Genomic DNA, 25,641 nt, shown 5'->3' with positions numbered 1-25,641 from the left:
GGCCCATACTAGGGCCCCCAGCATGCTCCCTTCTCACCCCACTTTTGTCGGCGGTGTTTGTTAAGGTTGAGGTACCCATTGCGGGTACGGAGGCTGGAGCCCACATGCTGCTTTCCTTCCCCATCCCCTTAGGGCTCTGGGTGAAGTGGGATCTTATCGGTCTCCAGGCACTGAGGCCGTGCTCCATCCACAGCCCCTGGGAATCTGCTGGACATGGAGCTGAGTATCCTCAGGGACATGGCCCTGCTACGTTGAGGTACTCTGTGTCCCCATAAAGGGGACCGCGCACAGACACACGGCAGCACTGCTGGGTGTGTTAGTGCGCCAGGGATGGCGGCGCTGCCCGCACTGGTGCCATCGCACACTACAGCGTGCTGGGTGTGTTAGAGTATTGGGGGACTGCCGCGCTAACCGCCGCTGCCATTTTTATCTCAGGCGCGGCTGGGACTTGTGGTGCGCCGGGGACTTCCGCGCCGACCAGGGCTTATATGCCGGGCCGCGCTTATCACTCTAGTCCCCGGCTTTTGCGGCCTACTCTCACTTCGTTACCGCCCACTGGCCTGCCAGTCAGGGTAAGGGCGTGACGCTGCACAGCACGGCAGCGCTGAGAGATGGAGCATGCTTTGCATACTCCACCCCTCTCACTGTACACAGTGTGAAACCGGATTCCCGCACTTTCTGGGGCACGCCCACGGCCTCCTCCTCTACACAGGACGCCGGCAGCCATTCATGTCAGTTTTTTCTGTGACTGAGAAAAGAGACAAGTTTGGGAAGACCCTGGCAGGGATTCTGGTGGTCACACAACCGCTGTGAGCGGGCGGTAAGCAGCACCTGTGGTGCTGACCCCACTAGTGCCGAAATGCACATATAGATATATGCTTGTACGCTATACATTGCACTGTTCGGTCGCACTTTTGTATTTTGGCTATATACCCTCCTTGATTGTTCGGGGGAGATAACAGCATATCGTCTGTGAAAAACAAGGGTGCAGAAGCACAGGTTTTCTATGCAGCCTGTACAGCATGTACGGCTATACTGCCGGCAGGTTCCACGGACCCCAATTGTATGCAATGCACGGCCCTTGTGGAACTTACTCAGCCGGAGTCTCTGCTAATGGTCCAGGTGATGGGGACGGAGTTTGCAGTATTTACTTCAGACTTTCTGAGACTATGGCTAAGATACTAGAAGCCTTGCAGTCCAGACCGGTCCCTCAGACCATGGGCTCTGTTGATTCATTGCCCCTGGTCCCCCCCCCCAGTTGGTACAACAAGGTGCTCCTGGAGTGTCTCAGGGATCCCAGGGTGAGGGGTCTGACTCGGACCGCAGTCCCAGACCCCCTAAGCGACCTCGCTGGGAGCATCCCTCGACGTCACCGCATCATTCAGGGTCTCAGCATGGGGACTCTCTCTATGATAAGGCGGAGGTATCTGATCAGGATTCTGATCCTGAGAACGTTCTCTACCTGGATACACCTGATTGTGACACCGTAGTGAACGATCTTACGGCGTCCATCAATCATATGTTGGTTATTTCTCCCTCAGCTCCTACGCCTGAGGAGTCAGCTTCTCAGCAGGAGAAGTTCCGTTTCAGGTTCCCCAAGCGTACATTGAGTACGCTTTCTGGATCACTCTGACTTCAGGGAGGCAGTCCAGAACCACCAGGCTTGTCCAGATATCGTTTTTTCCAAACGCCTTAAGGATACACGTTATCTCTTCCCTTTTGACGTTGTCAAGGGCTGGGTTCAGTGTTCCAATGTGGACCTCCTATCTCCAGCGGCTAAATCCTTAGTTGCAGTGGAAGATATGGCTTCACTCAAAGATGCCACTGACAGACAGATGGAGCTCTGGTTGAAATCCATCTATGAAGCTATTGCCGTGTCTTTGCTCCAGCTTTCGCAGCCGTCTGGGCGCTCCAAGCGGTCTCAGCGGCTCAAGCGCAAATTGAGGCAGTCACACGTATGTCTGCGTCGCAGGCTGCGTCTTTAACATCTCAAACGTCAGCGTTTGCGTCATACGCCATTAATGCTGTCCTGGACTCGGCGAGCCGGAAGGCGGTTGCGTCCGACAATTCAGTGGTATTACGCAGAGCCTTGTGGTTGCGGGAATGGAAGGCAGATTCTGCTTCCAAAAAGTGCCTAACCAGTTTGCCATTCTCTGGCGACCGCTTGTTTGGTGAGCGACTGGATGAAATCATCAAACAATCCAAGGGAAAGGATACATCCTTTCCTCAGGCTAAACTGATCATACCCCAACAGAGGAGGGGACAGTCGAGGTTTCGGTCCTTGCGGGGCGCAGGCAGGTCCAATTCTCCTCGTCCAAAAGGCCTCAGAAGGATCAGAGGAACTCCGACGCGTGGCGGTCTAAATCACGCCCTAAAAAGACCGCCGGAGGCGCCGCTACCAAGGCGGCTTCCTCATGACTTACGGCCTCCTCACACCGCATCCTCGGTCGGTGGCAGGCTCTCCCGCTTTTGCGACACCTGGCTGCCACAAGTAAAAGACCGTTGGGTGAGAGACATTTTGTCTCACGGTTACAGGATAGAGTTCAGCTCTCGTCCTCCGACTCGATTCTTCAGAACATCTCCGCCTCCCGAGCGAGCCAAGGCTCTGCTGCAGGCGGTGGGCATTCTGAAGGCAGAAGGAGTGGTGGTCCCGGTTCCTCTTCAGCAACAGGGTCACGGTTTCTACTCCAACCTGTTCGTGGTTCCAAAGAAGGACGGGTCCTTCTGTCCTGTTTTGGACCTAAAACTGCTCAACAAACACGTAAGGACCAGGCGGTTCCGGATGGAATCCCTCCGCTCCGTCATCGCCTCAATGTCCCAAGGAGATTTCCTAGCATCGATCGATATCAGGATGCTTATCTCCATGTACCAATTGCTCCAGAGCATCAGCGCTTCTTGCGCTTCGCCATAGGAGACTAACACCTTCAGTTCGCGGCACTGCCGTTCGGCCTGGCGACAGCCCCAAGGGTTTTCACCAAGGTCATGGCTACAGTAGTTGCGGTCCTCCACTCTCAGGATCACTCAGTGATACCCTACTTAGACGATCTGCTGGTCAAGGCACCCTCTCAAGAGGCATGCCAACACAGCCTCAACGTTACTCTGGAGATTCTACAGAGTTTCAGGTGGATCATCAATTTTCCAAAGTCAAATCTGACACCGGTCCAATCGCTGACATATCTTGGCATGGAGTTTCTTACTCTTCCAGCGATAGTGAAGCTTCCGCTGGACAAACAGCGTTCACTACAGACAAATCACTCCTTCAAGGTCGGTCACACCCCTTGAGGCGCCTCATGCACTTCCTGGGGAAGATGGTGGCAGCAATGGAAGCAGTCCCTTTCGCGCAGTTTCACCTGCGTCCTCTTCAATGGGACATCCTACGCAAGTGGGACAGGATGCCGACGTCCCTAGACAGGAACGTCTCCCTCTCTCAAGCAACCAAAGCTTCCCTTCGGTGGTGGCTTCTTCCCACCTCATTATCGAAAGGGAAATCTTGCCTAACCCCATCCTGGGCGGTGGTCACGACGGACGCGAGTCTGTCAGGGTGGGGAGCGATTTTTCTCCACCACAGGGCTCAGGGTACGTGGACTCAGCAAGAGTCCTCACTTCAGATCAATGTTCTGGAGATCAGGGCAGTGTATCTTGCCCTAAAAGCGTTCCAGCAGTGGCTGGAAGGCAGGCAGATCCGAATTCAGTCGGACAACTCCACAGCGGTGGCTTACATCAACCACCAAGGTGGGACACGCAGTCGGCAAGCCTTCCAGGAAGTCCGGCGGATTCTGCTGTGGGTGGAAGCCACAGCACCCACCATATCCGCAGTTCACATCCCGAGCGTAGAAAACTGGGAAGCAGACTTTCTCAGTCGCCAGGGCATGGATGCAGGGGAATGGTCCCTTCACCCGGACGTGTTTCAGGAGATCTGTTGCCGCTGGGGGATGCCGGACGTCGACCTAATGGCGTCTCAGCACAACAACAAGGTCCCGACATTCATGGCGCGGTCTCACGATCACAGAGCTCTGGCGGCAGACGCCTTCGTTCAGGATTGGTCGCAGTTTCAACTCCCTTATGCGTTCCCACCTCTGGCACTGTTGCCCAGAGTGTTACGCAAGATCAGGTCCGACTGCCGCCGCGCCATCCTCGTCGCTCCAAAATGGCCAACGAGGTCGTGGTACCCGGATCTGTGGCATCTCACGGTAGGCCAACCGGGGGAACTATCAGACCGACCAGACTTGCTGTCTCAAGGGTCGTATTTTCCTTCTGAATTCTACGACCCTCAACCTGATGGAGTGGCCATTGAGTCCTGGATCCTAGCATCTGCAGGGTTATCTCAAGGAGTCATTACCACTATGAGACAGGCCAGAAAACACACATCTGCCAAGATCTACCACAGAACGTGGAAGATATTCTTAACTTGGTCCTCTGCTCAGGGAGTTTCTCCCTGGCCAATTGCCTTGCCTACTTTCTTTCCTTCCTGCAATTCGGTTGGAAAAAGGTTTGTCGCTCGGTTCCCTTTAGGGACAAATCTCAGCGCTCTCTGTATTTTTTTCAGAAGCGCCTAGCAAGACTACCTCAGGTACGCACGTTCCTGCAGGGGTTTGCCGCTTAGTCCTTCCTTACAAACGACTGTTAGAACCCTGTGATTTGAACAGGGTGCTGATGGTTCTGCAGAAACCACCATTCGAGCCTATGAGGGTTTTTTCTCTCTCACGCCTTTCGCAGAAAGTGGTTTTCCTAGGGGCAGTCACTTCACTTCGGAGAGTGTCTGTCGGGGCAGCATTGTCGTGCAAAGTCCCCTTCCCGGTGTCTCACCAGGGCAAGGGGTTCTGCGTCCGGTTCCAGAATTTCTCCCTAAGGTGGAATCCCCCCTTTCATCTCAATCAGGGTATCCGTACCCTCTGTTTGTCTTCATCCAGTTCACCAATGTGAAAAGGATTTGCACTTGATTAGATCTGGTGAGAGCACTCAGACTCTTCATCGATCGTACGGCGTCCCTGCGCCGCTCGGAAGCACTCTTGTCCTTGTCGCTAGCCAGCGTAAAGGGTTGCAGGCTTCCAAATCAAGACTGGCTCGGTGGTTCAAGGAACCAATTCTCTAGCTTATCGTTCTGCTGGGCTTACGGTTCCCTCAGGGCTGAAGGTCCATTCTACCAGAGCGGTGGATGCGTCCTGGGCTTGAGGCACCAGGCTACGGCTCAGCTTGTGTGTCAGGCGGCTACCTGGTCCAGCCTCCACACTTTCACGAAACGCTGTCAGGTGCATACCTATGCTTCGGCGGATGCCAGCATAGGCAGACGAGTCCTTCAGGCGGCGGTTGCCCACCTGTAGAAAGGGGCCGTTTTACGGCTCTATTACGAGGTATTATTTTACCCACCCAGGGATTGCTTTTGGACATCCCAATTGTCTGGGTCTCCCAATAGAGCGACAAAGAAGAAGGGAATTTTGTTTACTTACCGTAAATTCCTTTTCTTCTAGCTCTAATTGGGAGACCCAGCACCCGCCCCTGTTTTTTTGTATACACATGTTGTTCATGTTGAATGGTTTCAGTTCTCCGATATTCCTTCAGATTGAATTTGCTTAAACCAGTTTATTGGCTTTCCTCCTTCTTGCTTTTGCACTAAAACTGAGGAGCCCGTGATCCCACGGGGGGTGTATAGGCAGAAGGGGAGGGGCCTTACACTTTTAAGTGTAATACTTTGTGTGGCCTCCGGAGGCAGTAGCTATACACCCAATTGTCTGGGTCTCCCAATTAGAGCTAGAAGAAAAGGAATTTACGGTAAGTAAACAAAATTCCCTTCTTTTCTCTGTGTGATGTCTTTTTTTTTTTTTTTTTAAACCCTTTGTTGGAGATTCTTAATGGCCAGGTTAAACTTGGCCTGACATTAAGAATCTCGGGCTTTATACCAGCTGGTAAAACATAGCTGGTATTAACCCCTTATTACCCAGCGTGCCACCTGCCACCAGGGCCACTGGAAGAGTTGGATACAGCGCCTGAAGATGGCGCTTCTATGAAAGCGCCATTTTCTGGGGTAGCTGTGGACTGCAATTCGCAGTGGGGGGCCCAGAAAGTTTGGGCACCCTGCACTGTGGATTCCAATCCCCAGCTGCCTAGTTGTACCTGGCTGGACTCAAAAATTTGGTGAACCCCACATTTTTTTTTTTTTTTTTTTTTTTTTTTAATTATTTCATGAAATTCATGAAAAAAAGGGCTTCTCTATATTTTTGGTTCCCAGCCGGGTACAACTAGGCAGCTGGGGGTTGGGGGCAGCCCGTAGCTGCCTGCTGTACCTGGCTAGCATACAAAAATATGGCGAAGCCCACGTCATTTTCTTAAAAACGTTTTCAGGGAAAAACCTTTATAAAAAAAAAAAATGCTTCCCTGCATTTCTATTGCCAGTGAAAGTAACACCAAGCAGCGGGGGCTAGCAGCCAGTAGCTGCTTTGGTTACCCTTAGCAATAGAAAATGCAGCGGGAGCCCACAAATAATGTGATTTTTTTTGTTTTTTTATTTTTAATGAATTTTTGTTTAAAAAAAAATCGGCATGGGCTTCGCCCATCGAGCACCAGAGCATTTTACTGCTCAATTCATCCCAAGTAATCAGATGACTCCCGTGTCGGCCGATTACTTGTTCTGTGTCCCCCTGCATCCATCGCAGCGTGTACGGGCTGTGAGGTCAGCGGAGTGGAGACAGTGACATGCTCTGCTCTGACACATAGTGTGCTGCATGTCACTATCTTTCTCCACTCTGGTACTTGTTGTGCAGGTGACCGGATGCTACATGTCACTAACTGTCTCCACTATGGGACTTGTTGTGCAGGTGAGAGTGCACAACAAGTCCCAGAGTGGAGACAGTGACATGCTCTGCTCTGACACATAGTGTGCTGCATGTCACTATCTTTCACCACTCTGGGACTTGTTGTGCAGGTGACCGGATGATACATGTCACTAACTGCCCCACTCTGAGACTTGTTCAGGTGAGAGTGTATACAGTTGGAACAATGCAGCAGAAGTCACAGAGTGGAGCAAGTTAGTGACATGTATCATCCGGTCACCTGCACAACAAGTCCCAGAGTGGATACAGTGACATGCAGCACACTATGTGTCAGAGCAGAGCATGTCACCAACTTGCTCTGCTCTGTCACCTGCGGTGCTGCATGTCACGTTTTTGCCGCGATTTGGTGCCTTTTTTGCTGCGTTTTTGCTTACTGCGTTTTTAATCAGTGCACAATGCTATTAAAGATTGTTGATGAAAAAAATAAAAAAGGTCTGATGTCATTTCCTTATTCAAAATGTTCATTGTATGCAGGAGAGCAGACAGCAGCTGCAGAACTACAAGGCTCAGCATCCTCCATTCACTAGTGTATGCAGGAGAGCAGAGAGCAGCTGCAGAACTACAAGGCTCAGCATCCTCCATCCAGGACTGTATGCAGTTTTTTACCCAAAAAGAAAAAAAAAATGACATGGGCTTCGCCATATTTTTGTATGCTAGCCGGGTACAGCAGGCAGGTACGGGCTGCCCCCAACCCCCAGCTGCCTATTTGTACCCGGCTGGGAACCAAAAATATAGAGAAGCACTTTTTTTTTTTAATTATTTCATGAATTTCATGAAATAATTTTAAAAAAAAAATGACGTAAGCTTCGCCTAATTTTAGTGTCCAGCCGGGTACAACTAGGCAGCTGGGGATTGGAATCCACAGTGAAGGGTGCCCAAGCTTTCTGGGCACCCCCACTGCGAATTGCAGTCCGCAGCCACCCCGGAAAATGGCGCTTTCATAGAAGCGCCATCTTCTGGCGCTGTATCCAGCTCTTCCAGCTGCCCTGATGCCGGGTGGCTAGCTAGGTAATAATGGAGTTAGGGCTAGCTGTATATTATGAATAAGATCAAGGACAAAGGGAAAAATTGCAATATCATAGTAGTAATTTCATCTACTTCCCTTTTATGTATGGAAAAATAAATGGAATAACTCCATCAACAGACTGCAAATAATGTATGAGTCCCAAAAGAACCACATACACATAGGAGTGTAAATTTCCAAAAATACATCAATTTTTATTAAAGATTTACATATACAAAAATCTAAAAACACATGATTCATTAATCAGAAGGTATAAGGAGGACCTCTACCAAACATCCACCCCCCACAAAAGTGGAGCAGTGTGTCTAGCTAGCATAGAAATATGGGACAAATAGTAGATTAAGCCCCATATCTTAGTTACAGCTCCCAGAGGTGTAAGCTGTCACTAGACAAAAGGTAGCTCCCAGCTACTGCAGGGAAAATGCCATCTAACAGGATCAAACAATTAGTATAAGATAAGATTCACGGCTTACCCATAGAGTAAACAATAGTAGGAGCTGACACAAAGCTGAGGGGGGAAGGAATGCAGCTCTCAACCTGGACGCGTGTCTCTTAATGCTTCTTCAGCAGGAAGTTCCTTCCGCCCCTGCCTTCATCCTGCTGAAGAAGCATTAAGGGACACGCGTCCCGGTTGAGAGCTGCATTCCTTCCCCCCCCTCAGCTTTGTGTCAGCTCCTACTATTGTTTACTCTATGGGTAAGCCGTGAATCTTATCTTATACTAATTGTTTGATCCTGTTAGACGGCATTTTCCCTGCAGTAGCTGGGAGCTACCTTTTGTCTAGTGACAGCTTACACCTCTGGGAGCTGTAACTAAAGCTGGTGTCACACACAGCGACAACGACAACGACGTCGCTGCTACGTCACCATTTTCTGTGACGTTGCAGCGACGTCCCGTCGCTGTCGCTGTGTGTGACATCCAGCAACGACCTGGCCCCTGCTGTGAGGTCGCCGGTCGTTGCTGAATGTCCAGCTTCATTTTTTGGTCGTCACTCTCCCGCTGTGACACACACATCGCTGTGTGTGACAGCGAGAGAGCGACGAAATGAAGCGATCAGGAGCCGGCACTGGCAGCTGCGGTAAGCTGTAACCAGCGTAAACATCGGGTAACCAAGGGAAGACCTTTCCCTGGTTACCCGATGTTTACGCTGGTTACCAGCCTCCGCCGCCCTTGCTGCCAGCGCCGGCTCCTGCACTGTGACATGTGGCTGCAGTATGCATCGGGTAATTAACCCGATGTATACTGTAGCAAGGAGAGCAAGGAGCCAGCGCTAAGCAGTGCGCGCGGCTCCCTGCTCTCTGAACTGTGACATGTAGCTGCAGCACACATCGGGTTAATTAACCCGATGTGTGCTGCAGGAGAGCAAGGAGCCAGCGCTAAGCGCGGCTCCCTGCTCTCTGAACTGTGACATGTAGCTGCAGCACACATCGGGTTAATTAACCCGATGTGTGCTGCAGGAGAGCAAGGAGCCAGCGCTAAGCGCGGCTCCCTGCTCTCTGAACATGTAGCACAGCGACCTTATGATCGCTGCTTCTGCTGTGTTTGACAGCTAAGCAGCGATCATAACAGCGACTTACAAGGTCGCTGTTACGTCACCGAAAATGGTGACGTAACAGCGACGTCGTTGTCGCTGTCGTTTAGTGTGAACCCAGCTTTAGATATGGGGCTTAATCTACTATTTGTCCCATATTTCTATGCTAGCTAGACACACTGCTCCACTTTTGTGGGGGGTGGATGTTTGGTAGAGGTCCTCCTTATACCTTCTGATTAATGAATCATGTGTTTTTAGATTTTTGTATATGTAAATCTTTAATAAAAATTGATGTATTTTTGGAAATTTACACTCCTATGTGGATGTGGTTCTTTTGGGACTCATACATTATTTGCTAGCTGTATATTATCAGCTAGCCCTAAGCCCGAAATTCATGGTGTCACGCCAATATTAGACATGGCCACCATTAATTTCTAGTAATGATAAAAAAAAAAAACACAACACCCAGAAAAATATTTTTCTTTGTCGCTCCATTGGGAGACCCAGACAATTGGGTGTATAGCTTCTGCCTCCGGAGGCCACACAAAGTATTACACTCAAAAGTGTAACCCCTCCCCTCTGCCTATACACCCTCCCGTGTACCACGGGCTCCTCAGTTTTATGCTTTGTGTGGAAGGAGGCACACATCCACTCATACATCTCCATTTTAGTCAGCAGCAGCTGCTGATTGTATCGGTTGGAAGAAAAGAGGGCCCCCACGGGGCCCCCGGCATGCTCCCTTCTCACCCCACTAAGTTGGCGGTGCTGTTAAGGTTGAGGTACCCATTGCGGGTACGACGGCCGGAGCCTCATGCCGTGTTTCCTTCTCCATCCCTTAGGGCTCTGGTAGAAGTGGGATCCGAAGCGGTCATCCAGGTTCTGGGACCGTGCTCCCTCCGCAGCCCCTGAGGGAATCTGCTGGACAGGAGCTTATCTATCCTCAGGGACAGGGCCCTGCATCCACGAGGTACTCTGTGTCCCCATGGGGACTGTGTATGGAGCGCCTGGTTCCCGGACGCCGCAACTGGCTGCTGAATTGTGAAGACCGGGGACTACCGCGCCGACCGCGCCTGCTTGTCGGCCGCGGTATTAAATTTAGTCCCCGGCTTCATCGCGGCCTAGTGGCAAAACTCCCGCCCCCGGGTCTGTCTATCAGAGATAGGGGCGGGGCAGCCGACCTGACGTCGGATGTGAGGGCCGGGGCATCCTGTATGCTCCCTCCCCCCTCACTGATCACTGTGGGGACCCCAGATTCCCGCACTTTTCCTAACGCCGCCCACGGCTTCACTCCTCCCCTGAGAGCTCCGGCAGCCATTTTTCGGACATTCTGCCGGTGGAGAATCACAGAGAACAGCTCTGCAGCTCTGGGAGACCAAGGCAGGGATTCTGGAGCACACACACCCCGCTTTTTAGCGGTCGGTAAGCCGCACCGGTCACTCGGTGTTGGTCCCCCTGGGGTGCCGGTATAGATACGTATATATATACTTATTTCTGTTCGGCCGGGCTGTATACCCTTTTTTCTATATACCCTCAGTGATCACGCTCCTAGGACACAACTGCATGTCATCCACAAGGAGCAAGGGCACTAAAGCACAGGGGTTTTTTGCGACATGTACCTCTTGTGGGGCTATGTTACCTGCGGGTTCCACCTACCCTCACTGTGAGCAATGCTCGGCCCCTGTTACGCTTGCTCAGCCGGAGCCTCGGTCACTTGTGGGCCCCTCGGCTCAGGCATACCCCCCTGCTTCCACTGTCCAGGTGGCAGCGACAGAGTTTGCAGTTTTTGCTGAGAAACTCTGAGTCACTCTCACAATCCATGGCTCAGTCTATGGACAAATGGTCTGCCAAGCTGCTAGAAGCCCTGCAGTCCAGACCGGTCCTTGCACAGGCCCCGGACCCTGTTAGATCGGCGCCTCCAGGTCCCTCTCGGTCCACCCCGGCCGGGGTGGGCCCTAGGTCTCACATGGAGGACTCCTCCACGGACCACAGTCCCAGACCAGCTAAGCGGGCTCGCTTGGAATCTTCCCCGACTTCCTCACGCTGCTCGGGTTCCCAGCTTGAGGACTCTCTGGAGGACGAGGCGGAGGTTGCAGCTCAGGACTCGGACCCTGATGTTGCTCTCAATCTTGATACACCTGAAGGGGACGCCTTAGTAAATGATCTTATCTCGTCCATCAACCAGGTGTTGGATCTATCTCCCCCGCCTCCACCTATAGAGGAGTCGGCCTCTCAGCAGAAGAAACACCAGTTTCGGTTTCCCAAACGTACACGGAGTGCATTTTGTGATCACTCTAACTTCAGGGATGCCATCCAGAAGCCCAGAGCGGTTCCGGACAAGCGCTTTACTAAGCGCCTTACTGACACACGTTGCCCCTTCCCCGCTGACGTAGTTAAGGGTTGGGCTCAACGTCCCAAGGTGGATCCCCCAGTCTCCAGATTGGCAACTAGATCTGTGGTTTCGGTTGCAGATGGCTCATCACTAAAAGATGCCACTGACAGGCAGATAGAACTCCTGGTGAAATCCATCTATGAGGCCACGGGAGCGTCTTTTGCCCCGGCTTTTGCAGCCGTGTGGGCACTCCAAGCTATCTCAGCTTGTCTGGCTGAGATTAATGCGGTCACACGTACGTCTGCCCCGCAGGTTGCATCTTTAACCTCTCAGGTGTCGGCGTTTTCTTCCTACGCCATGAACGCAGTCCTAGACTCTGCTAGCCGTACAGCGGTGGCATCCGCTAATTCTGTTGCAGTCCGCAGGGCCATGTGGCTGCGCGAATGGAAGGCAGACTCGGCTTCCAAGAGGTTCTTAACCGGTTTGCCGTTTTCTGGCGAGAGATTGTTTGGCGAACGATTGGATGAGATTATTAAGGAATCCAAGGGAAAGGACTCCTCCTTACCCCAGTCCAAACCCAAGAGACCTCAGCAACGAAAAATACAATCGAGGTTTCGGTCCTTTCGTCCCTCCGCCAAGCCACAATCCTCTTCGTCCAATAGACAGGACAAAGGCCAGAGGAACTCCTATGCGTGGCGGTCTAAGTCACGCCCCCAAAAGACCACCGGAGGCACTGCCCCCAAGGCGGCCTCATGACTCACGGCATCCCCGAACCGCATCCTCGGTCGGTGGCAGGCTCTCCCGCTTTCGCGATGCCTGGTGGCCACATGTTCAAGACCGATGGGTGAGAGACATCCTGTCTCACGGTTACAGGATAGAGTTCAGCTCTCGTCCTCCGACTCGTTTCTTCAGAACCTCCCCGCGCGGGCAGACGCACTTTTTCAAGCAGTGGACGCTCTGAAAAAAGGAGTTGTGACCCCCGTTCCCACTCAGGAACAGGGTCGCGGTTTTTACTCCAACTTATTCGTGGTGCCAAAGAAAGACTGATCATTCCGTCCCGTTCTGGACCTCAAATTGCTCAACAAACACGTGAGCACCAGACGATTCCGGATGGAATCTCTCCGCTCGGTCATCGCCTCGATGTCACAAGGAGACTTCCTCGCATCGATCGACATCAAGGATGCTTATCTCCATGTGCCGATCGCACCAGAACATCAACGCTTCTTGCGTTTCGCCATCGGGGACGAACACCTTCAGTTCGTGGCATTGCCCTTCGGCCTGGCGACAGCCCCACGGGTTTTTACCAAAGTCATGGCATCCGTTGTGGCGGTCCTGCATTCTCAGGGGCACTCGGTGATTCCCTACTTAGACGATCTCCTAGTCAGGGCACCTTCTCGGGTGGCGTGTCAACACAGCCTTACCGTCGCTCTGGAGACCCTCCAGCAGTTCGGGTGGCTCATCAACTTCCCAAAATCCAAGTTGACACCGACCCAATCTCTGACTTATCTAGGGATGGAGTTTCATACACAGTCAGCGGTAGTCAAGCTACCGCTAGACAAACAGCTGTCACTGCAGGCAGGGGTGCAATCTCTGATTCAGACTCAGTCACACCCCTTGAGACGCCTCATGCACTTCCTGGGGAAGATGGTGGCAGCGATGGAAGCAGTGCCTTTCGCGCAATTCCATCTGCGCCCACTCCAGTGGGACATTCTCCACAAATGGAACAGGAGGTCGAACTCTCTCGACAAGAACGTCTCTCTTTCCCTTGCAACCAAGACGTCTCTTCAGTGGTGGCTTCTTCCCACTTCTCTATCACAGGGAAAATCCTTCCTGCCCCCAACCTGGGCTGTGGTCACCACGGACGCGAGCCTGTCAGGGTGGGGAGCGGTGTTCCTCCATCACAGGGCTCAGGGAACCTGGACTCCGATAGAGTCTTCCCTTCAGATCAATGTCCTGGAGATAAGGGCAGTGTATCTGGCCCTATTGGATTTCCAGCAGTTGCTGGAGGGCAGGCAGATCCGTATCCAGTCGGACAACGCCACTGCCGTCGCATACATCAACCACCAAGGCGGCACGCGGAGTCGTCAAGCCTTCCAAGAAGTCCGGCGAATTCTGCAGTGGGTGGAAGCCACAGCATCCACCATCTCCGCAGTTCATACCGGGCGTAGAAAACTGGGAAGCAGATTTTCTCAGTCGTCAGGGCATGGATGCGGGGGAATGGTCCCTGCACCCAGAAGTGTTTCGAGAGATCTGTCGCCGCTGGGGAACCCCGGACGTCGATCTCATGGCGTCACGGCACAACAACAAGGTCCCGGCCTTCATGGCACGGTCTCAAGATCACAGAGCTCTGGCGGCGGACGCATTAGTTCAGGATTGGTCGCAGTTTCGACTGCCTTATGTATTTCCTCCTCTGGCGATGCTGCCCAGAGTACTACGCAAGATCAGGTCCGACTGCCACCGCGCCATTCTCGTCGCTCCAGACTGGCCGAGGCGGTCATGGTACCCGGATCTGTGGCATCTCACGGTGGGTCAGCCGTGGGCGCTGCCAGACCGCCCAGACTTGCTGTCGCAAGGGCCGTTTTTCCATCTGAATTCTGCGGCCCTCAACCTGACTGTGTGGCCATTGAGTCCTGGCTCCTAGCGTCTTCAGGGTTGTCCCAGGATGTCATTGCCACTATGAGACAGGCCAGGAAACCGACGTCCGCCAAGATCTATTACAGGTCTTGGCGGATTTTCTTGTCCTGGTGTTCTGATAAAGGTTTCACTCCCTGGCCTTTTGCCTTACCCATTTTTCTTTCCTTCCTTCAATCCGGAATGGATAAGGGGTTGTCACTTAGTTCTCTCAAAGGACAAGTATCGGCACTCTCAATATTCTTTCAAAAGCGCCTGGCCAAGCTTCCGCAGGTCCGCACGTTCCTGCAGGGAGTTTGCCACATAGTCCCACCTTACAAGCGCCCGCTTGAACCATGGGACCTTAACAGGGTGCTAACGGCTCTTCAGAAACCGCGTTTTGAGCCGCTGCGGGATGTCTCCTTATCACGTCTTTCGCAGAAAGTGGCATTTCTAGTAGCAGTTACTTCACTCCGTAGAGTGTCGGAGCTTGCAGCGCTGTCATGCAAAGCCCCCTTCCTGGTTTTTCACCAGGATAAGGTGGTTCTCCGTCCTGTTCCGGAATTTCTACCTAAGGTGGTATCGCCTTTTCATCTCAATCAGGATATCACCTTACCTTCATTTTGCCCTAATCCAATTCACCGCTTTGAAAAGGATTTGCACTCATTAGATCTAGTGAGAGCACTCCGATTCTACGTGTCTCGCACAGCGCCCCTGCGCCGTTCAGATGCGCTCTTTGTCCTTGTGGCTGGTCAGCGTAAGGGTTCGCAGGCTTCTAGGTCAACCTTGGCTCGGTGGATCAAGGAACCGATTCTTGAAGCTTACCGTTCTTCGGGGCTTCCGATTCCTTCGGGGCTGAAAGCCCATTCTACCAGAGCCGTGGGGGCGTCCTGGGCATTGCGGCACCAGGAAACGGCTCTACAAGTGTGTCAGGCAGCTACGTGGTCTAGTATGCACACTTTAACAAAGCACTATCAAGTGCATGCCTATGCTTCGGCAGATGCCAGTCTAGGTAGGCAAGTCCTTCAGGCGGCGGTGGCCCACCTGTAAGAGGGAGTCGTGTCGGCTCTTGTTATCGAGGTATTCTTTTACCGACCCAGGGACTGCTTTTGGACGTCCCAATTGTCTGGGTCTCCCAATGGAGCGACAAAGAAGAAGGGAATTTTGTTTACTTACCGTAAATTCCTTTTCTTCTAGCTCCTATTGGGAGACCCAGCACCCGCCCCTGTTCCCTTCGGGCTGTTGTTCTTTTGTGTACACATGTTGTTCATGTTCAATTGTTTCATGGTTTTCAGTTCTCCGAACATCCTTCGGATTGAATTTACCTTAAACCAATTTATAAGTTTCCTCCTTCCTGCTTTTGCACCAAAACTGAGGAGCCCGTGGTACACGGGGAGGGTGTATAGACAGAGGGGAGGGGTTACACTTTTGAGTGTAATACTTTGTGTGGCCTCCGGAGGCAGAAGCTATACACCCAATTGTCTGGGTCTCCCAATAGGAGCTAGAAGAAAAGGAATTTACGGTAAGTAAACAAAATTCCCTTCTTATTAGAAATAAAACACAACACAATTAGTGACTCCATCTTTATTGAAATAAAGAACCCCCCTCCGCAGTAATCCTGGGTTAGGGTCCCGCGCCGTCCAATCAGGATCCAATATCATCTGATCGGTTTGCTGGAAGGCAAAGCGATCAGATGATGTGTCAGGTTAAACTACGTGAATCACATCACACATCAGCTGATTGTATAAAAGCCGATTATACAATCAGCTGAAGCATCAGTGCAAAAAAAAATAAATAAATAAATACTCACGTCTGTGCTGATTACCGGCAGCTCCTGCAGCGGAGTCTGATCCTGGCCCATCACTGCAGGAGCGGCCGGTAATCAGCTGATGAAATCCCCTGACGGCAGGATCAGCTGATAGCCGGCCGGGCGCGAAAAAGCCGGCGACACCACGAGAATCGATCAGCTGATGCGTCAGGTGACTGCATCAGGTGATCCATCGCCAGGTCCTGCAAGCTTCGTGCGTGCCCCGGGGAGACTGCACACAGCCGAAGCGGCGGGACCGAGACAGGGGCTGGAAGCAGGCATGGCACCGGGACCCTGCAGACAGGTGAGTATGACATACACACTCACACACACACTGTATATACACACACACTGTATATACTCGCACACATACACTGTATAGACACACACACACTGTATATACACACACACACACACACACTGTATATACGCGCACACACTGTATATACGCACACACACTGTATATACGCATACACATACACTGTGTATATACACACACACACACTTTCTTCCCCTGGCTGTGTAGAGCTGCTGCTGTCTCTGTATGATTGATCTCAGTGCATCCACTGGGAAGAGGCAGGGAGGAGGGTTTGGGTGGGAGCAGAGTGGGTGTATTAGACACAATGGGTGTGTTAGATTAGCTAGACACCGCCCTAGAGCCACAAAGAATTCTGGGACTTGTAGGAACTGAACACAGGAAGTCAGAGGAGAGATTAACCCCATCAGAGCTGGAGCCAGCAATGACCGTGTGCTGCTAGTGCACAATAAAAGGTAATTTTGCTGAAAAAACATAATAGATGTGTTGAGGGGCACATATTAGCAAGATTTATCAGAAAAAAAAATCAGTTTTGGTAACTGGACAACTTCTTTAATTTATATCCTGATTTATTGATATATATTTCTGTCATTGTTGAACATTTTGTGTCTAAAAACTGTTATTTTTTTCCTTTTTAGATATGACCCAAAGACAAACCAGTGGAGCAGCGATGTGGCGCCAACCAGCACTTGCAGGACGAGTGTTGGCGTTGCTGTTCTGGGCGGGTATCTTTATGCCGTGGGCGGTCAGGATGGGGTCTCTTGTCTCAACATTGTAGAAAGGTATACATTAGATATATTTCTTCAGATTTAATGTTTTATTAACTATATTTTCTACTGTTCCTTAAGATTAATCTATTTTAAGTCTGCAACTACATTAACATAAAGACTGATGGCACAGCCTACGTTTCTAATCTGAACAGGTGCAAACTGAACTTGAAACATTAGTAACAAAAAGGAGATAGCTGCACTCTGTAGATGTGTAACAATAAATACAGGAATATAGGCAGGTATTAGTGCTATGAAAAACATGTAAAAATTGAGATACTTATCACACAAAAATGGACAGTTTTATGTGAGCCCAACAGCCAACGGCAAGGCAACCTATTATTGTTGGGTCCCTGCCTACTCTAATGCCTCTCTTTGGGTTAAATAAATATCCAATTTATGGTTGGACAGGAACCAGCAAATGAATTAAAATCGCCTAAGGGTATAGAGCAGCAGTGCTCGATCAGAGGGTAGAGGTCACCTTGCGCTGGCTGTTGGGCTCATATAAATCTGGACATTTTTGTGTGCTAAGTATCATCTCTCAATTTTTGCATGTTTTTCATAGCAGTAATACATGCATATATTCCTATATTCATTATTATACGTATGTTAGCACTACAAAGTGCAACTGGTTCCTTTGTTGCAACTACATTAAAGGGAACCTGTCAGGTCATTTGTGTTCTAACCTACAAGCGGGGTGATGTGTGGCCTAGTAACCCCTTCCTACCCATCCCTGTGTTGTAATATTGTATAATATGAATGCATAAAAAAAAAAAGTTTTATTACTTACATGTTCCCTATGTAAATGAGCAGGGGCTCTAATCCCCTGGGCGTTGCATCACCCCGTGAGCGTTTGCATGCTTTCTGGGGTATCACGCCCCTGTGGGCGTGATACCATGGATTTACATGAGATCCCGTGCGTGTGCATTTACCATTCCCGCAGCCTTGTTATCCGGATGCTTGCTTCTCGGGTTCAGAAGCGCTCTGCGCATGGTCCAAACCACAGGTGTCTTCTGAGCATGTGCAGTGCGCATCTGAAGTCAAGAAGCAAGCACCCGGATAACAAGGCTGCGGGAATGGGGAGTGCACACGCGGGATCTCAAGGAGCTGACGGTGACGGTGCCCACAGGGGCGTGATACCACGGAGAGCATGCAAACGCCCACAGTGCGATGCGACGCCCATGGAGGCTAGAGCCTCTGATCATTTACATAGGGAGCACCTAAGTAATAAAACATATTTTTATACATTCATATTACACAATATGACAACACAGGGATGGGTAGGAAGGGGTTACTAGGCCACACATCACCCTGCTACTAGGTTGGATCACATAAGTTATCTGACAGGTTTCCTTTAACCCCTTAACGACCTTTGACGTACTGAGTACGTCATGGTGACATGGTGCTAAACAACCCATGACGTACTCAGTACGTCATGGCGAAATCGCGGTCCCGGAGCACCGGGGAGTGAAATTTGTTTACTTAAACGGTAGATTCGGGAAGGAGGGGACCTCTGCCTGACCTCAGGAGGGGTGGTGCCTCCTCCCCGAACCTACAGAGGCTGTGATTGGCTGACGAACGCCGCTCAGCCAATTACAGCCACTGTAATGTTCCAGCCATTGAAAATGGCTGGAACATTGAAATCCAGCCCTGATCAGTGCTGCTGTAGCACTGGCCATTGGCTGGAGCTGGGTGATCGATGCTTCACCCGCCCCCAGCTCTGATTGGAGAGACCGGTCTTGTGACCGCTCTCTCCAATCAATGTGGATCTGTGACCGTCCCTGGAAGCCGAGGAGAGCGGTAAGTTGCTGTCCCCGCCGCCCGCCCCTGTCCCCGATCGCCCCGCCGCTGCTCCCGCTCCACTGCTGTCCCTGGCGCCATGCTCCCGCTCCACCGCTGTCCCCGCCGCTGTCTCCGATCGCCCCGGCGCCATGCTCCCGCTCCACCGCTGTCCCCACCGCTGTCTCCGATCGCCCCGGCGCCATGCTCCCGCTCCACCGCTGTCCCCACCGCTGTCTCCGATCGCCCCAGCGCCATGCTCCCGCTCCACCGCTGTCTCCGCCGCTGTCTCCGATCGCCCCGGCGCCATGCTCCCGCTCCACCGCTGTCCCCGCCGCTGTCTCCGATCGCCCCGGCGCCATGCTCCCGCTCCACCGCTGTCCCTGCCGCTGTCTCCGATCGCCCCGGCGCCATGCTCCCGCTCCACCGCTGTCCCCGCCGCTGTCTCCGATCGCCCCGGCGCCATGCTCCCGCTCCACCGCTGTCCCCGCCGCTGTCTCCGATCGCCCCGGCGCCATGCTCCCGCTCCACCGCTGTCCCCGCCGCTGTCTCCGATCGCCCCGGCGCCATGCTCCCGCTCCACCGCTGTCCCCGCCGCTGTCTCCGATCGCCCCGGCGCCATGCTCCCGCTCCACCGCTGTCCCCGCCGCTGTCTCCGATCGCCCCGGCGCCATGCTCCCGCTCCACCGCTGTCCCCGCCGCTGTCTCCGATTGCCCCGGCGCCATGCTCCCGCTCCACCGCTGTCCCCGCCGCTGTCTCCGATCGCCCCGGCGCCATGCTCCCGCTCCACCGCTGTCCCCGCCGCTGTCTCCGATCGCCCCGGCGCCATGCTCCCGCTCCACCGCTGTCCCCGCCGCTGTCTCCGATCGCCCCGGCGCCATGCTCCCGCTCCACCGCTGTCCCCGCCGCTGTCTCCGATCGCCCCGGCGCCATGCTCCCGCTCCACCGCTGTCCCCGCCGCTGTCTCCGATCGCCCCGGCGCCATGCTCCCGCTCCACCGCTGTCCCCGCTGCTGTCTCCGATCGCCCCGGCGCCATGCTCCCGCTCCACCGCTGTCCCCACCGCTGCTCCCGATGCACCGCTGTCCCCGCCGCTGTCCCCGCCGCCATGCTCGCCACTGTCCCCGCTGCCGTCGCACCCACCTTTTTCAGCCGCTGCTCCCCCGAATCGGCCCTCACTGTTCCCGATCGGCGGCCGCCGCCGCCTCCTTCATCGGCTGCCCCTTCTCCATCGCCACACCTCCTATCCCTCCATGTGCTGCAAGCCACCCTCCCCCCACGTGGGGGGAGGGTGGCTGGCTTGCAGCACATGAGGGGGGAGGGTGGCTGGCTTGCAGCACATGTGGGGGGAGGGTGGCTGGCTTGCAGCACATGTGGGGGGAGGGTGGCTGGCTTGCAGCACATGTGGGGGGAGGGTGGCTGGCTTGCAGCACATGTGGGGGGAGGGTGGCTGGCTTGCAGCACATGTGGGGGGAGGGTGGCTGGCTTGCAGCACATGTGGGGGGAGGGTGGCTGGCTTGCAGCACATGTGCTGCAAGCCACCCTCCCCCCACATGTGCTGCAAGCCACCGTCCCCCCACATGTGCTGCAAGCCACCCTCCCCCCACATGTGCTGCAAGCCACCCTCCCCCCACATGTGCTGCAAGCCACCCTCCCCCCACATGTGCTGCAAGCCACCCTCCCCCTACATGTGCTGCAAGCCACCCTCCCCCCGGGGCCCCCCCCTCCTCCATGTGCCATCTCTCTCTCCCATCAGACTCTGCCCCCCTCCCCGATCTGCTGCCTGCTCACTCCCATTTTCCATCTACTGCTCCCTCTCACCCTCCTCGATCTGTTGCCTCCTTCATCTGCTGCCTCTTCTGTCTGCTGTGATCCTGCTGCCTAGATCCATCCTGTAAGGTAGGTATCCCCATCTCACCTCCCCCCCATCCTCTGCCGCTCCTCCATCCGCTGCGCCATTTCCCATCCATCCGCTGCGCCATTTCCCATCATCCATCCTCTGCGCCCTTTCCCATCCTCTGCCGCTCCTCCACCCGCTGCGCCCTTTCCCATCTTCCATCCGCTGCGCCCTTTCTCATCTGCCGCCCCGCCCTCTCGCATCGCATTATCCAGCGCAGTTGCTCGCTTCCAGACTGCAGTGGATGATGCGATGCGAGACTCGTGCATTGCTCTCACGTTTGGCACTGGTCTTAGTGGCAGGCGCTCATTTTTTTTTTTTTTTTTACTGATGTCTGTATTTATTTTTTATTTCGCCAAACTAATTTTTTTTGTATGGGGGGGGTCTAGTTTCCAAAATGGGATCACATGTGGGGGAGCTCCATTGTTTAGGCACCTCAGGGGGTCTCCAAATGAAACATGGCGTCTGCTAATAATTCCAATCAATTTTACTGTGAAATGGCGCTCCTTCTCTTCTGAGCCCCGCCGTATGCCCAAACAATTGATTTCCACCACATATGAGGTATCGTCGTACTCAGGAGAAATTGCACAATACATTTTATGGTGCATTTTTTCCTGATACCCTTGTGGAAAAAAAAGCTACCTGTTTGAAAAAACAATTTTGTGGTAAAAAAAAGAATAAAATATTTTCACGGCTGAACATTACAAACGTTTGTGAAGCCTCCAGGGGTTCAAAGTGCTCACTAAACAGCTAGATAAATTCCATGAGGGGTCTAGTTTCCAAAATGGAGTCAATTGTGGGGGAGCTCCATTGTTTAGGCACTTCAGGGGGGTCTCCAAACGCAACATGGCGTCCGCTAATAATTCCAACCAATTTTGCTGTGAAATGGCGCTCCTTGCCTTCCGAGTCCTGCCGTGCGCCCAAACATTTGATTTCCACCACATATGGGGTATCTGCGTACTCAGGAGAAAATGCACAATACATTTTATGGTGCATTTTTTCCTGATACCCTTGTGATAAAAAAAGCTACCTGGTTGAAGCAACAGTTTTGTGGTAAAAAAAAAAAATTTTCTTTTCACGGCTCAACGTTATAAACTTCTGTGAAGCCCCCAGGGGTTCAAAGGGCTCTAGTTTCCAAAATGGGGTCACTTATGGGGGAGCTCCATTGTTTAGGCACCTCAGGGGGTCTTCAAACCCGACATGGTGTCCGCTAATGAGTGCAGCTAATTTTGCACTCAAAAATTCAAATGGCGCTCCTTGCCTTCCGATATGGGGTATCTGCGTACTCAGGAGAAAATGCACGATACATTTTATGATGCATTTTTCCTGATACCCTTGTGAAAATACTAATTTTTATGGCTAAAGTAACATTTTTGTGTTAAAGTAAAATTTTCATTTTTTCGTCTACATTGCTTTGGTTGCTGTGAAGCTCCTAAAGGGTTAATAAACTTCTTGGATGTGGTTTTGAGCAGAGTGAGGGGTGCAGATTTTAGAATTGGGTCACTTTTGGGTATTTTCTGTCGCCTAGGTTTCTCAAATCACTCCAAATGTGATGTGGTACCTAAAAAATTTTTTTTTGTAAATTTTGTTGGAAAAATGAGAAATTGGTGATGAACTTTGAACCCTTCTAACTTCCTAACGGAAATTTTTTTTTTTTTCAAAAATTGCGCTGGTGTAAAGTAGACATGTGGGAAATGTTATTTAATAACTTTTTTGTGTGACATATCTCTCAGATTTATGGGCATAAAATTTCAAATTTTGAAAATTGCAAAATTTTCAAAATTTTCGCCAAATTTCCGAAATTTTCACAAACGCAAAACATATCGGCCTAAATTTACCACTGACATGAAGTACAATATGTCACGAAAAAACAATCTCAGAATCGCCAGGATCCGTTGAAGTGTTCCAGAGTTATAACCTGTCAAAGTGACACTGGTCAAAATTGCAAAAAATGGCCGGGTCTTTAAGGTGAAAACAGGCTGGGGGCTGAAAGGGTTAAGGGCAGATACATAATCTCTGAGTTTATTGAAGTCTCTTTAATTTTTTTGTCATGTGGCTTTTGTACCAATTTCTTCAAAATGGTGTGATTCATGACTCTGATGTAAAATCCCCCCACATTCATTCATTCATTCATATTTTATATTTATATGTTTCTCAATTAAAAACAAATAATTTTATTTAAACAAAACATTAATACTTTTCGTTTTTTGAGTTATTGAAATTTTTTTTTTACGACCTCTTCCCTTTAAATTTCGCCAAATACACTCTGCACATCCTAATAAATTTGGCGGTTTTTACTGTACTTGTCTTTTATATTATCTTATAAATTAGGATGTGTCATTGCTCGCCTTTTCATTCAGGTATGACCCAAAGGAAAATAAATGGACGCGGGTTGCCTCCATGAGTACACGAAGGCTTGGCGTGGCTGTTGCAGTCCTTGGTGGCTTTCTGTACGCAGTCGGGGGTTCAGATGGAACGTCTCCTCTCAATACCGGTCAGTATATTGTGAAGGATCACATGCATTTTTATTTTAAATGAGATCTTCATAGTAGATATTTGCCATTTATTGTGAGAGCAGAAACATGTAGGGGCAGAAGGACTCATTCCAGGGATGTGACATGCTCCACAACTTACTGTAGGCTATGTTCACACAGTGCGTTTTTGCGGGTTGTTTTTTTTTTTGGGGGGGTTTTTTTGCATCATTTTTTTCTTAAGTTTTATGCAAATTCAAACCTGCTTTTTACATTGCCAGGAATAGATGAGATTTTAGAAATTCATATACACACACACACACTTGCTTTTTTTTCTTCGAACTGAAATAGAAAATTGCTGCGTTTTTGAAAGAAGCAGCGTGTCAACTTTTTCATTGTTTTCGCTTCTTTTTTTCACCATTAACCCCTTCACGACACATGACGTACTGAGTACTTCATGGATCGTGTGAGATTAATCCTCGCCCCCTGCCGTGGGCAGGCGGCGGCAATCCGTACACATATCAGATGATTTCAACAGCTGACATGTGTGCCTGCTAGTCGCAAGTGGAATCGCGTTCCACCTGCGACTATTAACCCCTTACATCTCGCTACCAAAATCTGGCAGCGAGTTGTATATGTACGCAGCCATAACGATAACTTACCCGCCCCCATCGGAAGTCACGTGATGTGATCACGTGACTTCCAGTGGTTGCTATGGTAGCACAGGGTCATGAAATGACGCCTGTAGCTATCATGAGTCACTTGCTCTCACTGCTGGCACAGAGCCAGCAGTGAGAGAAAAGCACCATATCTCCAGATCTCAGCTGTGTAGCTGTGATCTACAAAAAATGGAAGAGCGATCAGACTGCTGATCATTATAGCCCCATAGGGTGTCTAGTAAAATAAAAAAAAGTTTTTAAAAAAAAATAAAAAAACCTAAAAGTTCAAATCACCCCCCTTTCTTTGTCGCTCCATTGGGAGACCCAGACAATTGGGTGTATAGCTTTCTGCCTCCGGAGGCCACACAAAGTATTACACTTTAAAAAGTGTAACCCCTCCCCTCTGCCTATACACCCTCCCGTGGACCACGGGCTCCTCAGTTTTATGCTTTGTGTGGAAGGAGGCACACATCCACTCATGCATTCTCATAACTTAGTTGTCGGTTGGAAGAAAAGAGGACCCCCACGGGGTCCCCGGCATGCTCCCTTCTCACCCCACTATGTCGGCGGTGTTGTTAAGGTTGAGGTACCCATTGCGGGTACAAAGGCTGGAGCCACATGCCGTTTTTCCTTCACCATCCCTTATGCGGCTCTGGGAGAAGTGGGATCCTGAGCGGTCATCCATTTACTGGGACCGTGCTCCATCCGCAGCCCCTGGTGGAACCTGCCGGACCGGAGCCTTTTCAACCCCAGGGACCGGGCCCTGCTACTTAAAGGTACTCTGTGTCCCCATTGGGGACAGTACAGGGAGCGCACCTTCTTCCCGGAAGCCGCGGTAGTCGTAAGACTGAGGAGGCAGGTGGACTTCCGCGCCGACCGGGCCTGCTTGTCGGACGCGGCCTCAAATTTAGTCCCCGGCTTCACCGCGGCCTAGTCGCGAAACTCCCGCCCCTGGGCCTGCCTGTCAGGGGTAAGGGCGGGATTACCGACATGATGTCGAATGTGACGGCTGGCGCATCCTGCATGTCTTCCTCCCCCCTCACTGGCCACTGTGGGGACCCCAGACGGTACCCATTGCGGGTACGGAGGCTGGAGCCACAGGCCGTCTCCTTCACCATCCCTTATGCGGCTGGGAGACGTGGGACCTGAGCGGTCATCCATTTGCTGGGACCGTGCTCCATCCGCAGCCCCTGGTGGAACCTGCCGGACCGGAGCCTCTTCAACCCCAGGGACCGGGCCCTGCTACTTAAAGGTACTCTGTGTCCCCATTGGGGACTGTACAGGGAGCGCACCTTCTTCCCGGAAGCCGCGGTAGTTGTAAAACTGAGGAGGCAGGTGGACTTCCGCGCCGACCGGGCCTGCTGGTCGGGCGCGGCCTCAAATTTAGTCCCCGGCTTCACCGCGGCCTAGTCGCGAAAATCCCGCCCCCGGGCCTGCCTGTCAGGGGTAAGGGCGGGATTACCGACATGACGTCGGATGTGAGGGCTGGAACATCCTGCATGTCTTCCTCCCCCCTCACTGACCACTGTGGGGAACCCACGCTCTTTGCTGGCGCCGCCCTCGGTCCCACTCCTCCCCTGAGAGCTCCGGCAGCCATTTTCTGGCATTCTGCCGGTGGGTGCTT

The 25,641-nt window shown here is 51.9% G+C and overlaps 1 protein-coding gene across 2 annotated transcripts in view; it reads left to right on the top strand.

The window, feature by feature from the left end:
- The window catches only part of KLHL20 (kelch like family member 20), an 84,712-nt gene that overhangs the window by 46,628 nt on the left and 12,443 nt on the right, over positions 1-25,641 (top strand). For both annotated transcript variants that reach the window (XM_075322221.1, XM_075322222.1), the window contains 2 exons: positions 17,083-17,226; positions 23,248-23,381. In XM_075322221.1, the coding sequence (XP_075178336.1) occupies positions 17,083-17,226; positions 23,248-23,381 (278 nt within the window). The remainder of the gene's footprint in view (positions 1-17,082; positions 17,227-23,247; positions 23,382-25,641) is intronic.

This window comes from Anomaloglossus baeobatrachus, chromosome 8, assembly GCF_048569485.1.
Source record: "Anomaloglossus baeobatrachus isolate aAnoBae1 chromosome 8, aAnoBae1.hap1, whole genome shotgun sequence".
NCBI lineage: Eukaryota > Metazoa > Chordata > Amphibia > Anura > Aromobatidae > Anomaloglossus > Anomaloglossus baeobatrachus.
Note: the sequence above shows the minus strand (reverse complement) of the source record. Positions and strands in the feature narration are given on the sequence as shown.